Raw genomic sequence first — 23,038 nt, 5'->3', positions numbered from 1 at the left:
AGGGAGCAGGAGGCAAGCGTGCCGGTGTGGGGGCAGAACTCAGGCAGAATCAGCCACGAGTGCAAAGGCCCTGAGCCAGCGGATACGTTGCAAGAATGGCGAAGAGTGCCTGCCTCCCAGGCTGCTGTGGAAGTAAAACATATCCCATTCATAATAAGTGCTCCAGGTGCTCGATCAATGTTGGCCAGGACTATTAACGTTATTCTCGTGGGCCCTCAAAGGTCCCTGTTTACTAGAAAGCACCTCTAGGATGACCCTCTGGGGTCTGAACCTGCGCCAACAAACGAGCCTGTCTGCTCTCTGCCAGCCTGATTTGGGCAGACCCACAGGCTGTCCTGTTCGCGGGAGAGGATCTCTTATAAATCGGATTAGCGGGGACTATCCCGCCCACGTGTTACAAGGAGCCATAAGGGGCCAGAGAGAGGGGTACTGAGATGATGCAAATATTTCTCTGAGAAATACCGAAGAGATAATAAAGGCTACTCAGCGTCCCTTTTGTCCCAGTTATCCAAGTCAGAGTTGGAACACCGAATTAGGGATGTGTCACTCAGAGGCCCACAATCACATGAATGTTTGGAGAGAGGACCAAAGGTTTGGGAGGGGATACTTAGTGTGCAAACCAAGCAAAGCAAAACATCTTAACAAACAGCTTATTGAGATGCAAGGTGGGGTCCTATAAAATTATGATTGAGCAAGGACTGATAACTAGAAATTGCACAACAGTCCTAATTACTACACTGTAATATACAAAAGGTCCTTGGTGTTCTCAGTCAGGCGCTGTCTTGACTACTATATTACAGAAAAAGTTCCGAACGACGCATCATCTTGTCGTGGCCCAGGAAGCTCTCGCCTCACCCCCCAGGCGCATCTCGAGTTATTCACGCCCCCCCACCCCTCTTGTTAGTTCTGGAAAAGAGCAAGCGAATGCCCACATCCTGGCTGTTGTGTTCTTGATTCGAGGCTAGGCATATGGCTGGCTCCAATTTACCCTTCAGGTCTCAGCTCAAATGTCACCTCCTCAGACAGGTCTGCCCCTGATATGCTTAAGCACAGAATCCTGGTTAATTACTTAAGGGCGTAATCACGACATGTAACTCCTTTCTCCTTCTCTTCCTCCTTCCCTCCCTCCCTCACAGGTGGGGAGTGAAGGTTTCTACAGATCACATCCATAAAGCACCACAGGGTTCGGAATCTTCTGTTTTCAAGACAGAAAGATCTGTGTTCCGGTCTTGGCTTGGCTCCCAATTAACAGCGTGATTTTGAATGGATCATGAGGTCCTTACAAAAGATGTGCAGGAATTAAATAAGGTATGAAATTTCATGGACTTAGCATAGGGCTGGGTACGGAGATTGCTCAATGGATGTTAGCTGGCGATATCAACACAATACTGGACCCTCAAAACATGTGAATTTTTTCCATTGCTCTCTGTGAAGATGGACAGTCCCTATTTACCAGTCTGTGATTACGTTAACCCATTAGATTAAATGAAGACCGGTAAAAAAAATCACAGCGTAAGGAATCCCTGGAGACATCAGTAACTTCAGCTGGAATGAACTGCCATTACTCTTGCATACATATTTCCCTTGCCTTATTCAAACAGAGAAGCTCCTCGATTTAGGATGGGGTTACATCCTGATAAACCCATCCTAAGTTGAAAATGTTGTTAAGTCGAAAATGCATTGAAGGCACCTAACCTACCAAACATCACAGCTTAGCCCAGCCGACCTTAAATGTTTCAGAACACACACATGAGCCTACAGTTGGGCAAAATCGTCACAATACACTGTAGGGCAGCGGTCCTCAACCTTTGTGGTACCAGGGGCCGGTGTTCTTATGAGAATCTAATGCCTGACGATCTGAGGTGGAGCTGAGGCAGTGATGCTAGCGCTGGGGAGCGGCTGCGAATACAGATGAAGCTTCACTCACTCGCCCGCCACTCGCCTCCTGCTGTATGGCCTGGTTCCAAGGACCGGCACCAGTACCAGTACAGGTTGGAGACCCCTGCTATGGAGTACCAGTTGTTCACACTTATGATCACGTGGTACATTACACCTCAGATCACTAGACTGGGAAAAGATCAAAATTCAAAGTTTGAAGCATGGTATCTACTGAATGCCTATCACGTTCATACCGTTATAAGTCGGGACTGTCTGTACAAACTCAACGGCTATCCCCCCAGCTACATGCAGGCCTTCCTGTCCCCTTCTTTCAACAGCCCATGCGTCCACTTCCCTGAAGACCCGCCTCATGGAGCTGTCCCTTAAATTTTGACTCCTGTCACTGTGCCAGATTTGCATCTTGGAATTTTTCTCATAGTCTTTCCATATTAAGACCCTGCCAGGATTTCCTGCTAACACCGCACCAACAAGACTAGATTTCAAAGAAGCCTATGTTTGGAAACGTCAGGGTTCTGACTTGAGAGCACACGATCTTAGTTGTCAAGCCTTCCCTCCTTCGAGTCACCGAGTTGCCTTACATCTTCCTCATTCTCTACAACGACCCTTGGCAATGTTTCCTCGTTACAGGTATACCTCATTTTATCGCAGATGCCACCTGTTTCACCAACTGAAGGCAAGACACTCCACTAGCAAAGAGCTTACGACTCTCTTCACTGCAGCGGTCTGGAACCGAACCTGCCACACCGCTGAGGTACGCCCGTACTCGCATTTTCAGGTGAAGACACATGCACAGAGAAGTTCGCCGAAGGTTTTGTGATGTGCAGAGATGCAGCACTTGACACACAGTTCTGATGGCCTGAGTCCGTAAGTCAAGTGTGTGACAACTACGCCAATGATCGGGAAGGCTGAATGTGAAAACGCGTTCCTTTATTCGGTCATATCATATTGAACCCCTACCATATGCCGGAGATTACGCGAAGTGCAGAGGGACAAGAGGTGAATAAGCGTGGTAAGACTCTGCTCTCATATACGTACAGCATCTAAGACGGGGCAACCAGCACACGAAAAATACCCCAGTGATATATCGGTCCCCCGCCTCTTCCCTTTCCCTTTTGTGCACCTCTCCCTCCAGTTAAGAGCAGGATGCACTTTCGTGCAATTTCATCCTTCCTTTATCTATATAGGCGGTTATATCTGCACATAATTAAGGTGGTGAAGGTAACCAATATTTATGGAGCCTCTATACTAGTTCTAGATCAGAGATTCCCCAACCTTTTTGGCACCAGGGACCAGTACTCCTATCTAATGCCTGAGGATCTGAGGCGGAGCTGAGGCGGTGATGCTGGCGCTGGGGAGCGGCTGCAGATACAGATGAAGTTTCGCTCCTCGCCCACTGCTCACCAGTCACCTCCTGCTGTGTGGCCTGGTTCCTAACAGGTCACGGACCAGTACTGGTCCACAGCCTGGGGGTTGGGGACCCCTGCTCTAGACCACTGGGTTTTTAAGTTGTATTTACAACAGCGTATTTAATCCTCACAACGGTAGATTAAAAATGTGGTATTATTCCTATTTTCCAGATGTGGAGAGCTAAGCGGCAAGATTCTACCTAAGCCAGGTCTGCTGGGTTCCCCAGACCACACACTTTCTGCCCAGCTGCAGACTTGTGGCTGGCAAACTTTTTCCTGCAGGGACCGACGGTATACAGTTTTGGCTTTGGGAGTCACAAGGTCTGTCACAACTACTGGACTTCTGTCATCGAAGCCCCAAATAAAGCAAAACTGGATGGTGTGTCTTTGTGTCAGACTTTATTAATGGACACTGAAATTTGAATTTCATGTCATTTTTATGTGCCACCAAATATACTTGCCTTTGGATTTTTTCTCAATTATTTAGAAATGTGAAAACCATTCCTTGCTCGACACAAAAGCAGGTGATGGTCAGATGTGGCATGCATCTACCCCTGCTGTAAACAGTTAAACATTAAGAAGATATTAAATCGCCTTTGAATAAGATTAGGAATTAAATGTTTCCTCAGAATATTTGCATGGCTGCTGCTCCAATGTGATCCTAGGTTTGTCGAAGACAAGGACCATGGTTTCTACTTCTTTTGCTGCCTCCGTTAACCATAAAGATGAGCCTGTGTGTGTGCTGTGCTGGGCATACCCTTTGAATAAGATTAGGAATTAAATGTTTCCTCAAAATATTTGCATGGCTGCTCCAAAGTGATCCTAGGTTTGTCGAAGACAAGGACCATGGTTTCTACTTCTTTTGCTGCCTCCGTTAACCATAAAGATGAGCCTGTGTGTGTGCTGTGCTGGGCATACAGTCTGTGCTGACCACATGTGCCCGAGAAGCAAAGCTTGCCTTGTGGATTCGCAAGGGGCTGACGTGGGCGATTTCTCTTAGATAAGTCTCTGAGCTGAGATCCCCTTAGTTGGAGATGTCCCATAGAGCTCTGCTGACCAGTTCAGGGTCCTCTGTGCCTTTCTGATTCAACCACGCCTGACCTACTGCGGTGAAATATCCAATATGCTCTGAAAGGAGGGCCAGCGATTGAGGGGTCAGAGGGGGAGGTGGCTCAAGGAGACAGAAAGATGGGCGGGCAGCGCGTCTCTCTCCGTCACTGCCTTTTTTTTTTGCTGGGTTTTGCTAGCCCAGGGAACGTTTAGGATAAAAGGGCTTAACTCCAGGACAATAGAGGTCTGAATAAACCACTGGAGGTGCATTCCAGCGAGAACTTATTCCAGCTGGGCACGTCTGCGGTATAATCTTTTCCAATTGTGCCTGGATCTTTTTTTTTTTTAAGGTTTTATTTAACTTTATCAAAGTATAATTGATACATATAATAATATATATTTAGAGGGTACAATGTGTTTATACACACACACATACACACTGTATAATGATTATCAAGATCAAGATAATTAACACATCTATCACCTCACAGAGTTAACACAGGTAACGGCAAAGAAATTGAAATCGGCACTTTGGAAGAAATATCTGCCCATGTTTGTTGCAGCTCTAGTGTTAATAGCTAAGATATAGACACCTGCATGTCCTTTGACAGATGAAAAGGATAAAGAAAATGGGTACACACACACACACACACACAATGAAATATATACAATGAAATAGTAAGTCAGCCATAAAAAAGGAAACTCTGCCATTTGTGACAACGTAGATGCATCTGGAGGGCATTACCCTAGGTCCTCCTTTACAGCAGTCTGATGCCAGGATTCCGGTCTGACTCGAGCATCCCTGCAGCCTAGCATGGGGTCAGATATTAAGCATGATGAACACTCAAAATACCTTTGCTGAATGAAGAGACACACATTCAAACAGCAAGGCAGTGCCTGAGTCTGCTGATAGGTAGACGAACAGGACATAGGGGATAAAGAGAAAAAGAAGGTACAAAGAAAGGTACGAAGGTACAAATGGGTGTCTACAATGTAGATTTTGGAAATGTAAGGGCGAATTCCTATCCAGTAGGTAGGACATAGAGTAGAGAGGAATCACCTGCATGGTTTTAGATACTGATGGAGGGGGTCTCATATCAGAGGTTCTAATTGATTTCAGATGAGCCATGGACATCATGGTTTTTAAAATCTCCCCCAGTTTCGACGTGCAGCCATGATTCTGAAGTACTGTTTTAAAGTAAGATCTTTGACGAATCATGTAAACCTTAAAAAGGATGTAGTGTGACATGAGATAAAGCATGAAAAGCACTTAGCACAAAGTAATGATCGAGGAAATGTTAATTGGTGATATTAACACAATACAGGGCCCTCAATACACGGATGGTAGCGGGTTATGAGGTAGCGCACAGCTGTCGGGTCCTGGGTACTGGAGAAGGGCTGGACAAATCCCTCTGAGCAGATCTCAGCAACTGCTCTACCCATCTCAAGCGCTGAAGCCCCAAGAAGAAACTGGAAGGTAGGCTTAAGCACCGGGCTGTCATTTACTGGCTTTGCTAACTTCTGAATTCAATTAGCCTCTTCGTGCCTCTTTCGGCTCTTCCAGAAAGTGGGGATTATGTGAGCTAATGCACATGAACGCACAAGTCAAATCTAAGAGATGGAGACTGTAACCTTGAAAGACCTCCAGAAAATCAGATGCTTCTTCTCATCATAAATATGTCTTCAAGGAAACTGTGTACTGAATGAATGCCAGATTATTTTCCTTACAGCAGGAAGATTTAGGATCCTATCCCCGGCTCCTGCCCTTCTACGGCAGACTGTACTGCACAGCTGTCTGTGTGGCTGGATCGTAGCTCCTGCTGCTGGCTCTGGCTGTGCTAAGACCTGAGTGAGTGACAGAGGAATCACTGACTTTGCATGGGTCAGCAGAGGGGGGCGGAAACATTTTCAGGAAATGGCCACCCCTTGCTCCCACTAACCGGCCAGGCCAACTCGGTTAGTCCCAGTGCCAAAATGCCAGTGCCAGGTAGTTACACACGGTAAGGGAAGGGCTCTGCTTCACTTGACCACTGGCCTGTCCTTCGTGGCTTCAAAGACCTGGGTGGACCTTTAAGTCAGAGATCCTCTGTTTATATTAAAAAAGGCTGAAATGAGGTTCTGTGTTAGGAGGCTCAGGCTGCTGTAACAAAATACGATAGACTGGATCCAGGTGCTATATGGTTGATTTCTCACGAGAGCTCTCTTTGTCACTGTATGCTCACATGACAGAGAATGTGCAAACACTCTGGGGTCTCTTATAAGGGTGCTCATCCACCAAGCGGGCCCCACCCTCTTCATGTCATCTAAACCTAAACCTGATTGCCTCCGAAAGGCCACGTTTCCAAATACCATCACATTGGAGATTAAGGCTTCCATCTATAAATTTGAGAGGAGGGGCATAATTCAGTCCATAGCAGGTTTCCTATGAAGGGGCTACTCTGCAAAATACTGATTCTTCTGCAATTTATAGACTGTGCTCCCCACACAATAAAACAAACAAGCAACATGACACGCCCACATTTAATTTTAAATGTTTACTTTTAAATGTTAGCTTTAAAATAAAGATTACATTTTAATGTAATCAATCAAAATGTACTGGCTATTTAATTTAATTAATGTAGAATAAATAAATATTGCTTTGAAATTTATCTGACCTGACACACTTAGCATTTTCTAATCTATGAAATTTCACACATCAATAAGGTTTGTATACTAGTACCTTAGATTCTTAGAATCCATTGTGTATAAATACTTGAATAAGCAAACAAACATGAATATAAAGGATGTTTATGTATGGTGTTATTTACAGCTGGGCAGGAAAGAACCTAGGAACAACACAAATAACAAAAACAGGAACAAAAAAAACCCCATATTGTTCTTAAAAAGAAGAAAATACGACGTTATGTACCAATGAAGAAAGATACCTGACATTTTGTTCTTAATAGAGCATGTGACAATTAAAAAGATGTGTACATAGAGAGAAATAGATTATTATACAGGTGGAAAGAGGAAAGTCAAGAATATGCTGCAAACTGCTACAAGTGTTTAACTTGAACATGATGGGGAGACAGAATTTCGCATGTTACTATATTTCAGCGGTATGCTGGTAAATGTTTAACAGCTGGATCTCCAGGAAGAAAGAAAGAAAAGCCCTGATGTGTAATGTGTGCCAATTCCCATGGTGTAAATACTCCCACCACGGCCGATTTCAAGCTACCGACACAATGTCACTGAACGGGGTGGGGGCGGGGCGGGGGCGGGCAGGAGCACACCGTTACACAGGATTGCCACGCACACAGATATGGCAGATGTAAAAACCTTAAGAGCACGGATAATAGAGACACGATTAGGAAGCAATGACTTTTGAGTATTACCTTTGTTTTTACAACCCTTTAGCGATAAATTTATATAATTTGGTTTTTAATAGTTGTCACACTTAACAACCAGATCTTACATATCCTGAAAATTTCATACCAGGCTCTCACAAGCCAGGGCTCCAGTATATCACTGCATTCCTATAAGATTTGTCCTTTAAAACAAATGAGGATATGAATTGTCAAAATTTTTCAAGATGTAGTTTTAAAAACAAACCTCTTCTTTAGCTGTACTCTAGCACTCATATTATAACACCTGGCAAAGTCAAAAGTGGAATTTTTAAAGCACCTGAAACACTGTTTCTGAAGGACCTACTGTGTGCCAGGTCCTGCGAAAAGGGCTACAGTTTATTAAGTGCCTGCTATGTGCCAGCTTATGGACTTCTTATACATATCTGTCAATCTCCACTTCTCCCCGACACACTCTCAGGCGGGTATCAGGCCATGGGGCTTTTGGACATTGCTCACCGCGCTCTCAAACATCGAGGTACTGTAAGCCTGGCTGATGAAGGGTGAACGTCATATGCCTTGGGGAGAAAGTTTCCAGTTGCACGTACAATGAGGGATGGCTGAAGATGTGCTGAAAACATAAGCGGGGTCAGGGTGGGAGGAGCAGGTGGGAGTATGTAATTAACAAAGTGGTCGTAGTGCTGGTGACACGTGTGTTCAGATGTTGAGGAAAATGCTGCTGGTAATTTCGTACCGCTCTGTAGTATCTGTACCCCTTTACTTTCTCGGCAACATCGTGACATTACCGTGAAGGCATTTATGATAGACTGAATGTTTGAGTCCTCCCGAAATTCATATGATGGAGCCTAATCCCCAGTGTGATGGTGTTTGGACCTGGGCCTTTGGGAGGTGATTAGGTCGTGAGGGTGGGGCCCTCATGAATCGGATTAGTACCCTTATAAAAGAGGTACCGGGGGCGTCCTGGCCTTTTCCACCATGTGAGGACACAGCAAAAGATGCCCACTCGTTGACCAGGAAGTAGGGTCCTCGCTAGACACTGAATCTGTTGACAACTTGACCTTGGACTTCCCAGTCTCCAGAACTGTGAGGAATAAATTTCTGTTGTTTATAAGCCACCCAGTCTGTCACAGCAGCCTGAATGGACTAAAAACAGCGTTCATACACTTTATTCATAGGAGAGGATACTGAGGCTCGGAGAGATGCCTTGACTACAGTAAGTTCAAGATGCATAAGCAGTTAAGTGACAAACTCGGGAGGAGCAACCAGCACCCTCTTTCCTGGTTTGACAGATGCGGCCATTCTAGTTCACCTGGACAACTACAGGTGAGGCCCAGCTCAGTGGAAAAGTTGTGTTTTGGCTTCTGGTTTCTTTTTCCAACTATTTGGCATGGAGGAGGCTTGCGAATTACTTAGCAAAGAAGGAGGAAAACTATGAGACTTTGTTGTCGGAACAATCCAGGAAACAGAAAGAATCATTTATAAGAAAAATAGTTGAGGTGAAAAGGTCTCTTAGAGTGAGAGGAGAAGCAGGGACACGCTTAAGGTCCGATTCTAGAAGCCTTACGTTAAATAACTCTCTCCTGTGAGGCCGCGCCTGGGGCAAGGAGGAAGAAATGATGGAATCACGCTTCTGGAACACCGGCTTCTGCTCAGGAGGCCGGGTGATAGGAAAACTTGCCATCTTTTCAGGATGCAGCTAAGACAACTCTTTAGCAGCTCGGTTTAATCAGAGGCCCCTGACCAAGTCTGACAAGCAGGGGGGCTCTTGCTTGGCTGCTTTGCTGGGGTACTTCAGAGAACTCAGTGTCCCTGGCGGTAATGGGGTGGGTTAGTGTCGGGGCCTGCTGAGGGGTTCTTTTGTATAGCGTTTGACCAGGCTGCAGCCACAGCGTTCCAATGAAAAGCTGGCTCAGGGCCAAGATATAAATGGAGACAATAAGAAAAGGAAGAGGAGGTTGGGTGAGGATGGTTTCTCTTCAGGGCCAGGAGTGAAACCGTGCATTGTTTAAAAGCCTCGCAGCCTACTGAATAAAGCTGAACTGCCTCTAGCAGTTCAGACCTTAGCCCCACCTGGCTCCCAGCCTCGCTGCTCACCCTGTATGCACCTCTTGATCTCACGCTCCCTACGGCTGTGCCAGCAGTGTTAGCTACCATTTGTTGAATGCTTACTCTTCGTCAGGCATTTCCCAGCAATCCTGTGAGTCTGAACTGATGTTCCCATTTCATAAGGGAGGAAAGTCAAATAAAAAATGGAGGCCACTGTACTAGTAAGGCATGGAGCCAGAAGTTGGGCTGTCTACCACTCCCCACATCCTGGGCATATGCTCCATAAGTCACACCTTTGATTAAACTGAAAGCCTAAACTGTGTTCTGTTCTCCGATGTGTCAAAAGTTCCCACATCTCCCAGCCTGAGCCTGGGGGGCTCGCTGCTCTGCTGGCCTGGAATGTCCATCTTCCCCTTTACCCCCAAGTCCCCTGGCTCTGACACCTTCAGGAGGCCTCCACTCCAGCTGTCAGTCCTATGGATGACCCCCTCCATCACAGCACTGACCGCAGTGCATCCACTGTCCCGAATCTCCTGATCTTTAAGCCTACAGTGGACCACCTGGGGGTGATGGTGGTGCAAGCAGAGACCAATCTTATTTGTAATTTCTACTCCTAGTTCGGGACCCAATGCCAGGTGCCCAGTGAATGCTGAGTGCTTGCTTACTGAATGCGCACACTGCGAGACCTGGGGATATGTGATGTTTCCCACCGGCAGCTTTTCAAGCTCTCTTCCATGCCCACAAGGGAGAGACTAAGGGAAACTGGAATTCACTTATTCGCTCAATGCTTATTTATTGAGAGCTTTCCATGTCCTGGACAGGGACATAGGCATAAACAACAAGATCCAGGGATGTGGGTTTCCTGCAGCTTTTGTGACAAGTTATCACAGCAGCACAAACATATCCATTTATTACTATACAGTTGTATAGGACAGAAGTGTAGGGGCAGAGTTCTCTGCTTCGGGTCTCACAAGGCCAAAGGCAAGGTGTCGGTCAGACTGAAACTTATCTGGGGGGAAATCGTCTCTCATGCTCATCAGGTCGTTGGAAAAATTCCGCTCTCTACGGTTATAGGACTGAGGTCCTTTCTTCTCTGCTGGCCGTCAGCTGGGAGCCTCTTGGCTCCCAAAGGCCACCTGCATTCCTTGTCACTTTGTCCTCTCCATCTTCAAACCAGCAAAGGCATAACAAATCCTTCTAATGCTTCGAATTTCTCTGCCTCCCCTTCTGGACCATCTGTTCTGTTGCCGGGTGGAGGAAGTTCTCGACTTTGAAGGGCTCCTGCGATTAGACTGGGCCCATCGGATAATCCAGGATAATCTCCCTATTTTAGGGTCTGTAATTACAGCTGCCAAGTCCCTTCTGCCATGTAACATAACATAATCTCAAGTTCCAGATGTTAGGGCGTGGACATCTTTGGGGGCCCATTCTGCCTATCACAAGAGACAGCAGGTAAATAACCAGAAAGATGTATTTTGTAACACTGATAGAAAGTGCGGTGAAGAAAAAAAGTAAACCAGAGTGAAGAGGGCTAGAGGACAAGATGGGTCAGGGAAGCCCACCGTGAGGAGATGACATCCAAGCTGAGGACAGAGGAAGTAAGGGGCTGAGCAGGGGGCAGCTGGTGGAAGAACAGTCCAGGCAGGGGGCTTGGGTCCCGGGGGTGGGCTGTGCCTGGGCAACAGTCAGGTGGAGGCCAGCCTGGGAGCATGCAGGGGAGATAGGGGCCATGTGTCTGAGTCTGGAGAGTTAGCCAAGGCCAGCTCAGGACGAAGCTCTGCCCAAGACGCCGCATTTTGCCACGATTTACTCTGGGCTAGTGGTGATCTTTACAAACCCTCGAGAGAAAGCAGGAGGACAGGACCAGATGCACGGCTCTAAAGAGTGTTAATGTGAGCCAGAGTGCTCGCGGACGTTAGCACGAGATCTAAATACTTGGAGAATCTGATTCGAGCATTATAGATTGTAGGCGACGCGGGGCGGAATCTGTGGGGTCAGGAACAGCCCAGAGGTGGGCTAAGCACGTAAAGGTTGGTGCAGGCCTATTTGATACCTCCGATCAGGGGGTGTGGGACATGATCGTGTGAGAAGAACATAGACATCCAGGTCTATTCCTGCTCGGTGACCTTTGCACTTGCTGTTTTCTCTGTCGGAAATATTATTCTCGATCTCAGCATGGCTGCCAACTTCCTTTCCTTCAAGTCTTTAGCTCAAATGTCGCCTTGCCAGAGGACCCTTCCTTAAAGAAATGGCTCTTTCTAGGAGTCCAATTCCCTTCCATGCTTCCTGGCACAATGCATCTCAAACTCAGAAGCGCTGACATTTTGGGCTGGGTAAATCTGTGTTGTAGGGAACTGTCCTGTGCACTGTAGGATGTTTGACAGCATCCCTGGCCTCTCTACCCACTAGATGCCAGGAGTAGTACCTCGCCGTGCCAACCAAAAATGGCTCTGGACTTCACCAATGCCCCCGGGGGCACCAAATTTCCCACCAACTCCTGCTGATAACTGCTGTTCTATGTTACAGTCTTCAAAACACTATCTTTCAAAACCATTTATTTCATTCAACAACAAATACTTATTCAGTGCTTGATATGTGCCAGGCTTGATTCTAGGTATAAGAGATAAAGCAAGGAAACGAATTAGAAACTATAACTCCTGAGGAACTTATATCTTCATGAACAGAGACAGAAAATCAAAAAGAAAGTGAGCAAAACTATCATAGGTCAGACGGTGGTTAACACGGTGGAGAATAAGGCAGGGAAGGGGGTGGGGTGAGGCCGTCATTGGAGACAGAGGACTCGCAAGGTCCCATGGGTGTGCTCGGGGACAGCGGGGAAGGCAGAATGGCTGGAGCTGAGTGAGGGTTGGGAGCACAAGGAGGAGACGGCACCAAGGGAGAGCAGGGGAGGACTCCAGGGGACTAGAAAGGTGCCCGGCAGGTCACGCACGCTCGATGCGTGATGAATCTCCATAATGAGCAATGGGCACGTGGATGGTCAGCACTGGAGAGCGAGTGCTCGGCCCCAGGAGTCCTCCATGGATGACAGAGAGCGGAGTTACTATGAAGAGATGCCGAGGGGCTGGCTACAGCGGCCCTTGCCGCGTGCGAACCGCGAATACAAAGGCAAAGCACGAATAGCTGACATTTATCTATCCAGACAGCGTCCCAAGAACTTTACACATCTCATCTCGTTTTCCTCATCGCAGCCACCCTGTGAGATGGGAACACTTCTTGGGCTGACGTGACAGAGAAAGAATGCGAGTTGCCCAGAATTATGAGGCTGGTACGAGATGGAGCCAGGGCTTGAACGCAGAACTGTTCCTCGCCGGAATATAAGTCTTTTCACAGGAAAAATGAAATGGGAGCTCGAGGAGCAGAGAGTGACCGACTCCTAAGAGGCCAGAGGTCGCGCAGTCCCTTAGTCTACCTTCCAAACAACATTAACTACACGCCCAACCTTGCCTGATCACGTTAAGTTTACAATTATTATCTCATTTGCTTCTCACGACAATCCTCTGTGAGTTAGATACTGCGACCATCCTCATCTCATATATGAATCGACTGAAGTTCAGAGAATCAGTAATGTGCGGGAGACCAGGGGTGGCAAGACCATGGGGGAGAAGACCAGGGCATGTGGTTTGCTTCCTTTAATGCAGGTTGCTAAGGGGTTATCAGGTGGGAGAGCGGGTGCATGTAGTTTGTGCGAACCCACAAGGTGGAACCCAGGCCGAAAGAGATTCGGGTTCAGGATATGAAGTGGACGAGCTTTGGGAAATGCCACTGAACCTAGATAAAGGTCAAGTGAAGAGAGGCTGCTGGACGGAAGTGTTGCCACATTGACTCCGGCTGGCTGAATGCTCTGAGCAAGGAGCGTTCTCATATTCGGTGACACCAGCCTCGAGGGACACCTGTGCTTATCATGGCTTTCCATGGGCGTCGGCTTGTTGAAAATCTGTAACGCCTTGCACTCGTGACTCTCCAAGGGGACAGCATCCCTTCCCGGGACAGTCTAGCAACACAGTGAAGAATGTTCCCGCATCCCGCATGGGTCTCACTGAACATCTGTGGTTTTTATAAATGTATGTAACTGTTATAACTATCTGCGCCTGAAACTAACACTCCTTACAGGAGAAAACCAAGTGCTTTTGCTGGGTGGTCTTCAGTAGACACTGAACTTGGAGTACAAATCAAAGGAAGATGGTTCTTCCTGGTATCCGATCCTTTACAAAGAGAGTTTCACTCGTTTGGAAAAAACTTCTCACAGATGTCAAATGCCACCTGTGGAATGGTAGTGCCAGGACCCCATTGGTACCATTTTGCACTTGTATCCGTCACACTAAAGACTGTCCCATCCTGGACACAGGCATAGAAGCATCTGCCTACTTCATAAGGTCTCCTCTGCTTGCCAAGCCTGGGCAATTACATGTTGAAGTCAATATGATTTTATAGTAAATTAATTTCCTTTTATTTCTTCTTTAAATTCCAGTCAGGGCACGATATCAGGTTTGTTTTTTTTTTTTTTTTGAAATGTTACTCGTAGACAGTATAACATAGGTAATCTTTGATTTTTATTACAGGCATTCGAAACATGTGTTACTAAAATGGGGCACGGTCACTGGCTGAATGAACAGAAGGCCTTTTCATTATTTTTTGTGGATGATCCTAAGTTGAGAACTAAAATGAGGTCAAATAAAATGACAAAGATTGGCCTACATCAGATAAAACTCACCAGAGATAAATATAAAGTCTGTGCTTTAGGCTCAGTAAATCTACTACGGAAGTACAGAATGAGAATCTTTGGCCGAAAAGCCACTCATAGAGCTTTTCAGTTGGGCTCAAGTTCAATTTGAGCTTGATGTGCAAATGGCAATAGAAGTGTGTACTAGGAGGCCGGGTCTCAAACACTGGTGTGCATCAAAATCATATAGGGGACATGTTTAACATAACAGTTACCTGGCCTCATCTCTATAGAGATTCAGACTCACTCCCTCTGGGTTAGGGCCTGAAAGCTGACATTTTATTTATTTATTTATCTATTTATTTATTTATTTTTTTATTTAAAAAAAAAAATTTTTTTATTTTATGGTGACATTGGTTAATGAATCTGATGTTTTCCCATAGTTAGATTTCTTTCTGTCATCACATATATGACCCCTGTTACCCCGTCTACCTCCCTTCTACCCCCTCCCCGCTTCCCTCTGGTAACCACTAGTCTATAGTCCATGTCCATGAGTCTCTGTTTGTCTGTCCTGTTCATTTGTTATGAAAGCTGACATTTTAAATAGGCGTTCTGATTCAGAAAGGTGGGCGGGAGTGTCCAGGTGAAGGTGTGAACCTTAGATAGTTTGATAAAACTTATTGTTAGAAATGCAAACTCCAGAGCATATCATTCAGGTCAGAGTGTCGCCCTCAGAAAGAGAAACTGGAGCTCTCGAGAGGTGGTCAACCAATCAGGATGGCGAAAGGTCTACTCGAAGCCATCTCACAGAGCATTCCTTCAAGGGAAAGAAGGTTTTGGAGGGTGGCTGGCTGGTGACTGGCGTCAGATGTGCAAGTGACACACAGGACATTGATTAAGAAGGCGCACTGCTATGGGGTCTATGCTCTTACAGTAGAGCGATGATGAGAAACTACAGCACAAAACAGAGTAGACATTTCTATTGTGTGGTGTCAGGTGAACCGAACCATTCCTACCTGACAGCATCTTTCAATGAGATTGTTCTACAAACTCCATTGAAACACTTCTGTGCCAAAAGCTTGGGATACAGAGCTCAACAGGAGAGAAGCTCTGATCTCAGACTTGGTGTATGGGAATTTTTTTTCCAAACTTGTTTCCAAAGCTCTGGGATCAGGTAAGAATGGGGGATGCCGCTGGGTGTCACAGCTTTCTCTACTTCCGGACTTCTTGGCATCTCTACTATGTCCACGTGCGATCAGAATCTCCAAGAGGGGAACACAGTGGGCAGATTTTTCAACCTGCCAGTTTTGAAACACATATTAACATCTCCTGCAAAGTCTTCTGGAATTTGTCTAGAAAATGCTGGTCCAGGGTGACTGCAGGGCCGATGTTCGCCTGTGCCATCTCAATCACGGGAGGGGCTCCAATGCTACTAAATTTATTTTTAGATACGCAAACTCCCCTCTATGAGAATATAATCTCCTGAAAGGAAGGTTCTTGGTATCATTCATTCTTTAAAACTCATCTTCAACCCAGAATAATAGGCATTCGACAGCATGTCCCGAATGGACAAATGAATAAAATGAATGAATGAACTACATTTAAATCTCGTTTCTCTGGATGTAATTATTACAGACAGAAATCATCCAACCACAGTTATTTCCTTAGAGCATGAGGAACTAAGAAGAGATCTTAGTTCTTGAACCAAGAGACAGGGGGCACTCAGAGAAATAAATGGACATGTCCAAGCCTGCGGAACGCTGGCTGGCAGAGGCAGAGCGAAGGGCAGCCTTACATTCCACCCTTCGCGTTGTCACACTAAAGTTATTCATTTAACAGTTCTCTGGTAAGTTGTCAAATGTTTGCTCCTTTTGAATCCCGGCCCTGGAATTCACTACGGTGCCTGGCTTTATGGAGTGTCACCGTCTACTCCTTCATGACCCTAGCGTTTGCTCCAACCTCAGAGGTGGGTCCGTCCTTGAATATCCCAACTGTGTGGCTCTGCAGATAAGAATTCCTAGAGAAATAAGAATTCCTGCTCTGTCCCTGGAAAGCTGGGTCTTCACGTGCCTGTCTCTGGTCTAATTTGGGGACTGAAAGGAACAGGATACATTTTATTTTTAAATTGTTTCTTAAAGCACTTCCTCTAGTTCATATTATGTCCTTCATCCCGGGGGAGGACACGCCCTCTCTTCTCAGTATGCTTTGGGATCCTACAAAACAAACCTCTCTATACACCTGCCATCTTCCTTCTACTTTGCCTCACCTCGTTCTCTCGTCACCTGCTCCTTTTGGTTCTCCTTCGCCTTCTCTTTGCTGGTGTTTGTTTTTAAATAGCCACCAGCAGTGCAAGAACCGAAGTGGGCTGAATCTTAATGAGCCTGTAATCACCTTGTTGTCTTTTTTTTTTTTTAAAGTCCTGCAGACAGCTGAATGCTGGATGAATGACAGCTCTTTGCACTTAGGACAGGATGACTGGAGAGAACGGTCAGGAATGAACCTGTCTCTGTGCCAGGTTCAGTGGGAGCTGCTCTCTACCCCACCTGAGCAGTTATGACGAGGGCCCGGTGCTGGGATGTGCGGGTCCATCCACAGCTGTGTGGCTTAGCAGCCCTGTGAGGATGGATTAAGTCACAAACTGTGTGTGGGGGCGCAAATGGGCGATGGGCGGATTGTCCCTAACCTTTTAGGGCCCTGTGGGCTTTGTGCAAGCAGGCTGGGAAAGGAAAGAGGAAGGGGTAAGCTGGCTGGCTCTTAGGGGAATGCCAACTCATGAGATAATTCTAGGAATTAACACGGGAAGGTGCCTGGTGTGGTGCCTGGAGAACGCTGCTGATCGCCATCGATGTGGCCAAATCAAAATTACCTGAAAGAAGTTACTCAGCCAGTCCGTGGTCAGGGAGGCAAAAGCTACAATCAGCTTCCTACAGCACTTTGGTTGACGGGCCCCACCCCTGTGGCTACATGGGGACAGTTGGTGTGGGGGTGGGGTGTGGAGAGAGTGGTCACACTCAGTTTATAGAGGGACCCAAGGCTCAGAGAGCTCAAGCAGCTTTCTTAAAGGCAAGGAGTTCAAAAGCACAGCCAGGTCTTAAAGGCAGATCTCCCAACTCAAACGTCTCATGCTTTTTCCAGGGGTTTTCAAAGTAAAACAGAATCAGGAAGCTGGTATATGAACTACTATTTCATTTTTTCCCCTAAATTAATACGAAAAGCTGACCTTTTCTATATTGGAGGCGGGAAAGGGGAAGGGACAGGGAGGAAGTGGGGAGGGAGAAGGAGGGAGAGAGGGAGGGAGGGAGGGAGAAGGAGGGAGAGAGGGAGGGAGGGAGAGAAACTGCTAGGCAAAAATCACAGTGATTCTTTCTGACCTGAGTGCTCAGGAGACCTTAGCAAACCTCAGCCAGTCACCTAACCACCATTTTTAAAGCAGATGGAGTCCATTCCCTGACAGAATAAGTAGTAGAAAAATGCAAGAGGATACAGACCAAGATGTCCTGAGTACTTGTTGTGCCTGATGCCAGACTAGGCTCGTTCAACAAGTTCCCGGTTAATCCTCACACTCGGTGCTGTCATTATCCTATTTGACGAGGGAGAGAACTAAGGCTCGAGTAAGTGAAGGAACGTGGCCAAGCTCACAGAGATAAGATGGCTGCACTGCGACTCAGACCGGATCTGCCTCGGTTTCCCAGCATCAAAGCTCACACCGAGCTTGGCTGGAGATGCCTCCTTTGGAGGCTTCAGATACTATGGGATTTAGGGCTCAATTTCCACGAGAATCTAAATGTCCGGATGATGCATCAGGGATGTGGAAGCACCACCCTTAGTCTTAAAATAATAAATCGCCATGATGGAAGCCAACCCATTTCGATGTCACATAAATCCTGTTATAACGATCGCTTGGTGTCACTGGCTTATTTAAAATGGACACATCACTTCTAACAGGGCTTTTCCCCCATCTACTCTGCCCTATCAGAAGCAGCAAGAAGGAAAGTAATTCACTGACCTGGCATAGCAAGTAGGAGCCAGATGCGGTTTAGATACGTGTATGTCTCCTGACTTCACATTCTCAGGCAAACTGGGAGGGGTGGGAAGGGACGTGACCTTTTTGTCATAATAAATTCCCCAGTGGGCAACATTTTTCTTCTCCTTGCAAACCCCAATTGATAACCGATGATTTTTCCTTTATGCAGATGATCATGACCCCGACGCCGTGTCCTCGAAGCACTACAGTATATCTGTGTGTGACCTTTTCTATTATTCTGTGTTCTGGGAGACAGAAACTACACACACACCAGGGCTTAGCCGAGCTTTGCCTTCTCCCATCCAACAAACATGGGTCTCTCCAGCTTTATAAAAGTCTGGAGTGAATTGGCTGGAATCCAGGCACCAAAGATCGACATGGGATGGTCATTTGCTTACAATGATAAAAGGGGCCCCTGTTATGAGGCCACTGTGGGTTCCTAAGGGGTCCAGTCTCAAATGCCCTTAGAACAGTCCCTCGGAAGGCTTGCTGGGAGGTGAAACTGCCACTGTTATCAGAGCAGACCCTTAGACACCCCGGAGGCTTCTTTTAGGGCAGAATCCTGGGCAACCTCTCGCAAGACCCTTCAAGGGCAGAGCCTAGGATTTTATGTATTTTTAAAAAGTATTCTTGATCCTGGAGCCCCTGAAGTTCATTCAAACTAGGAAAGTTAGGTCAGTAAACACCTCCGGCTCCCTACCTATCCATAAACTCTACCTAAGCTTCAGTTTCCTGTGTATAAAATAGAGATAAGAACAGCACCTGCTCCTGGGGTTGGTGTGAGGGTCTCATGAGATCCACACCCAGAAAGCCCGTGGCATAGTGTGTGTGTGTGTGGCCAGTACTCTGCTGGGTGCAGAGGCACCGCCCTACCCATTATCAAAACGCGAAATACTTCCAGACTGTCGGCTAATACCGGGCTGCCGCTGCTCTGAGCCCCTTCGGCCCCCTCCCCCAACCTGGGCCCCCTCTCAAGGACCCCCTGGAATGACTCAGCAGCCTGTAACTAAAGAGTTAATGCTAGCACAAGTGGGGAGCCTCTCAAAGTGTGTAAAGGGCAGGTGGTTAAAATTCTTCACTTATAACTTCTGGGGCTCTAACGCCTGGGAGGTGTCACAGGGGAAAGTGACAGAGAGTGAGGCATGCCTGGTTCCTCTGGCAAATGTCAGCAAAGGAATGGCCCCCAGGTCAAAGAATGGCCTTCGATCCCTAAGTGCCACCTCTGGCTGCTCAGGACACTCAGGACCTTTCTTTTCTTATCCTAGCCTAGCTTTGACCCTACTCGGACCCCACCCCTGAACTCTCACCTCTGGAGGCTTGACTTTCACGCTTTTCCCTCTGGCCTCTAGGGCCCTGTGTTTGTACCTGACCTCTCTGAATCCGACCCTCAGTCCTCAGAGTTGACCCTCTGGTCCTTCCCACTGTGGCCTCCAGGACAGGTTCCGCCCATCACCTTGAGGTGGCGCCATCCTCTGAAGACACTGGCCCTGACTCAGGACAGCCGGTCTCAGATGCCAGGTCCCTGCACTTCTTGGCTTGATGCCCCCTACTTCACCCTGATCTCCAAGTTCCAGTCCCGACACAGATCCTGGGTCCACATCCTTTGAGAACGGGGTACCAAAGCAGTGGCAAAGAGGACGGAGGGGAAGAGGCAGGAGGATCCAGAGGTGGCAGGGCCTGAGCCTAAGGAGGGGCAGGCTGCTCCGGTTTCCTTGTTTATGTGCTTCATGAGGTCACAGGCTGTGTCTGGCCCACCTAGCACTGAGCCTAGTACACAGTAAGCATTCCATAGACAGTAGCTGAACAAAGAACAAGTGAGTGAATGAATGATACTACTAACAGAGATAGAAAGAAAAGAGGAGATGCAAGTTTGGGGTTAGCGACGAGGTGGAATAGCAGATTTGGGGTTAGACTCATGGTGTTTAAGGGCCTTGGAACCACCAAGCACCACCTACCAAATCATTCCGCCTTTCCCCCTGGGCACACGGTCAGGTTACGCTTGCCCGCACCCCTTAAAGGTAGGCATGGCCACATGACATGCTTTAGGCAATGAAATACTAGCAAAAATCATATCACTTCTGACCAGAAACTTCCAGAGTCAACAGGACATCTGCTCTTTTCCTCCCTGACCTAGGAAGTGCGCATCCAGACGAATCCCGAGTGTCCACAGTGAGCACAGGTCTCGGCACACGTAAAACGGACACGGGGTGTGAGGAAAACGGGTCCCTGCTGTGTTAAGAAACTGAAATGTCAAGGTTCTTTGTCACTGCAGAATGACCTCTCGTCTGTATTAACGGAGCCAAGGAGCCCACAGGCCATACTCGTCCTCTCGTGTGAAGGTCAGTCAGGAGAGTGGCTTTTCAGTGAGACCGCCAGACGACTGCCAAGGCCTGATGGCGACTTTGCCTGTAGCTGCAGCACTCAGAAAGAACTGGAAAGCTACCTGCCTCTGTACCGTCCACTGCAGCCCTCAGGCGACCAGGTGGCCTTCTCCCGTGCTTTGGCTTACCTCTCCCCCTTGAGGAAGAAGCGTGAGTCCTCACAGAGCCCTTTGTAACCCCCATCCCACCCTGCTGCCCCCATAACTTACCTGTGTTGTAGCCCCTCCCAAGGGCAGGCCAAGGGCGGTGATTCTTCCACAGGTTTCCAAGGTACCAGTCGCTCTGATTCTCTACCAAGCCCAGGACCTGCTGACCTGTGAAGCACAAAGAAGGCAAAGGTCTTAGCGGGTCAGTGGGTACTGACAGGGAGATGGCGTGGCGGCGAATCATAGCAGTAGCTCTCATTTTTGGGAGCTTTTAATAAGTGCCGGACTCTGACGGAAGTGCTTAACTTATAGAAACATATTTAATTCTCACACTCGGGCAGCCCATCTGCTTTTGTTACTCCATTTTATGAAGAAGAAATGAAGGCCGCCCAGAGTAGTTAACTTGCCCACGGTGACATAGTTAATCTATGATAAAGCCAGACTCCCCAACCATCCATCCATCCATCCATCCATCCATCCATCCATCCATCCATCCATCCATCCATCCATCCATCCATCCATCCCTTCTCTCTTGCAGCATCTATTTATGGACTGCCATACTACTCCTCAAGAGTTCCGGTCCTAATATTTCCCATTGCACACTAATTTCCTGGATTTCTAGGCATGAGCTGAGCTAATTTTCTTCTATCAGAGAGGGAGAAACAAGCCTTGTTAGATGAGATGAGAACCCAGAGAAGAGCCACTTTTTGGCCACCTACTCAGTCACTTTATCTTGTGGCAACAAGCATCATGTCAACATCACATCAATTCAGGAGTGTTTTACAGAGGAATTATTGCTTCTCTGTCCCCAGAGTGAATCCCTGGGCCTTCTAAGAATGGTGGTTCAGGCATCGGATCCAGTTGCCTCGCATGAGAGAGCTCTATCATGCCACGCAGACGATATTCTCATGGAATTAGTAGCAATACTATTTTATACACTAGGAAACTGGCTCACATAGGACCACGATTTGCACAACCAGAGATGAAGTCACCATATAGTTCTCTTATTTCTCTTATTTGTCTGATGCCCAGATTCTTTCCACGATCTCAATGCGTTATTGCTTCCCTTTATGACAAAGGGTTACGATAGGATTGCAAATCCTTACTTTATAGAAAAGAGAAACTGATGCTTAGAAAGTATAAATAAATTGCTAAAGATCACATAGCTAATGATCAGTCTTCCACAGCTAACTGATGCCTTCTGGAGCTACAATCCTCATATTGTTGGCCGATCTCAGAAATCAAGACCTTCCTAACTAAATGAAAGCCCAGCAGCACGTTAGGAAAACACAGTGTTTTTCCCGGAACAGCATGCTGGGTGATATAGAACCTCCTCAGTGTGATGACAGCTCCTTGAAATGACGGTGTGTGGGTTTCGTATAATTTATTTGATCGATTTATCGAGCTCCTATCTAAATCAACACGCCGGCACAAATACATAAATTAGAGGCATGAGAAAAACACTACCACCCACTCTGTCAATGTATATGATTACATCCAAAACTTGTAGAATCCCTCAGAAAAACATATCGCCAATTTAGGAAGTGCAAGAGCCAATCAATTCCACACACAACAAGCCTGTGGCATTCGTGCAAAATAGTCAGATCTGGAAGGCACGGTGCCTGCCGCTCAGAAGGCTGTGTGCCAAGTCCTGAGGCTGTGACCTCGTCATAGAGCCCGTTTAATAACCTCGCACAGGGGTCGTGATGCAGACGGGACGTGGGGTCTTTGGGGGAGCTGGTTCATAATTACTAACGGCCCCAAGTTGGCGATACGATGTTCTTTTGCTTGCTTGTTTGTTTTTGCCATGATGAAAGCATCATACGCTCAGAAATGCCAAAAGGAGAATGATCTTTCAGTGAATTTAGGGTGGCCATCCGAATTTCAGGTAAGGTAATCTTCAGCTACCTGAAAGTCCGAGTTTTATATTCTGGCATTCCAGGTGTTGTGTTCTGCCTCAGTCTACTCGGTTCATTCCCGGCACACGATTGTGCACTTTTGTCGCTTGTGTTCTCACCGCTGTCTTGCTCACACAGCATTCACACAGCAATTGCCCTTGGC

General features: G+C 47.0%; 1 protein-coding gene across 5 annotated transcripts in view; it reads right to left on the bottom strand.

The window, feature by feature from the left end:
- The window catches only part of LARGE1 (LARGE xylosyl- and glucuronyltransferase 1), a 484,407-nt gene that overhangs the window by 88,850 nt on the left and 372,519 nt on the right, over nucleotides 1-23,038 (bottom strand). For all 5 annotated transcript variants that reach the window (XM_015591589.1, XM_015591588.1, XM_015591590.2 and 2 more), the window contains one exon: nucleotides 21,041-21,145. In XM_015591589.1, the coding sequence (XP_015447075.1) occupies nucleotides 21,041-21,145 (105 nt within the window). The remainder of the gene's footprint in view (nucleotides 1-21,040; nucleotides 21,146-23,038) is intronic.

The sequence above is a fragment of the Pteropus alecto genome, unplaced genomic scaffold (genome assembly GCF_000325575.1).
Source record: "Pteropus alecto unplaced genomic scaffold, ASM32557v1 scaffold94, whole genome shotgun sequence".
In the NCBI taxonomy this organism is placed as follows: Eukaryota; Metazoa; Chordata; class Mammalia; order Chiroptera; family Pteropodidae; genus Pteropus; species Pteropus alecto.
Note: the sequence above shows the minus strand (reverse complement) of the source record. Positions and strands in the feature narration are given on the sequence as shown.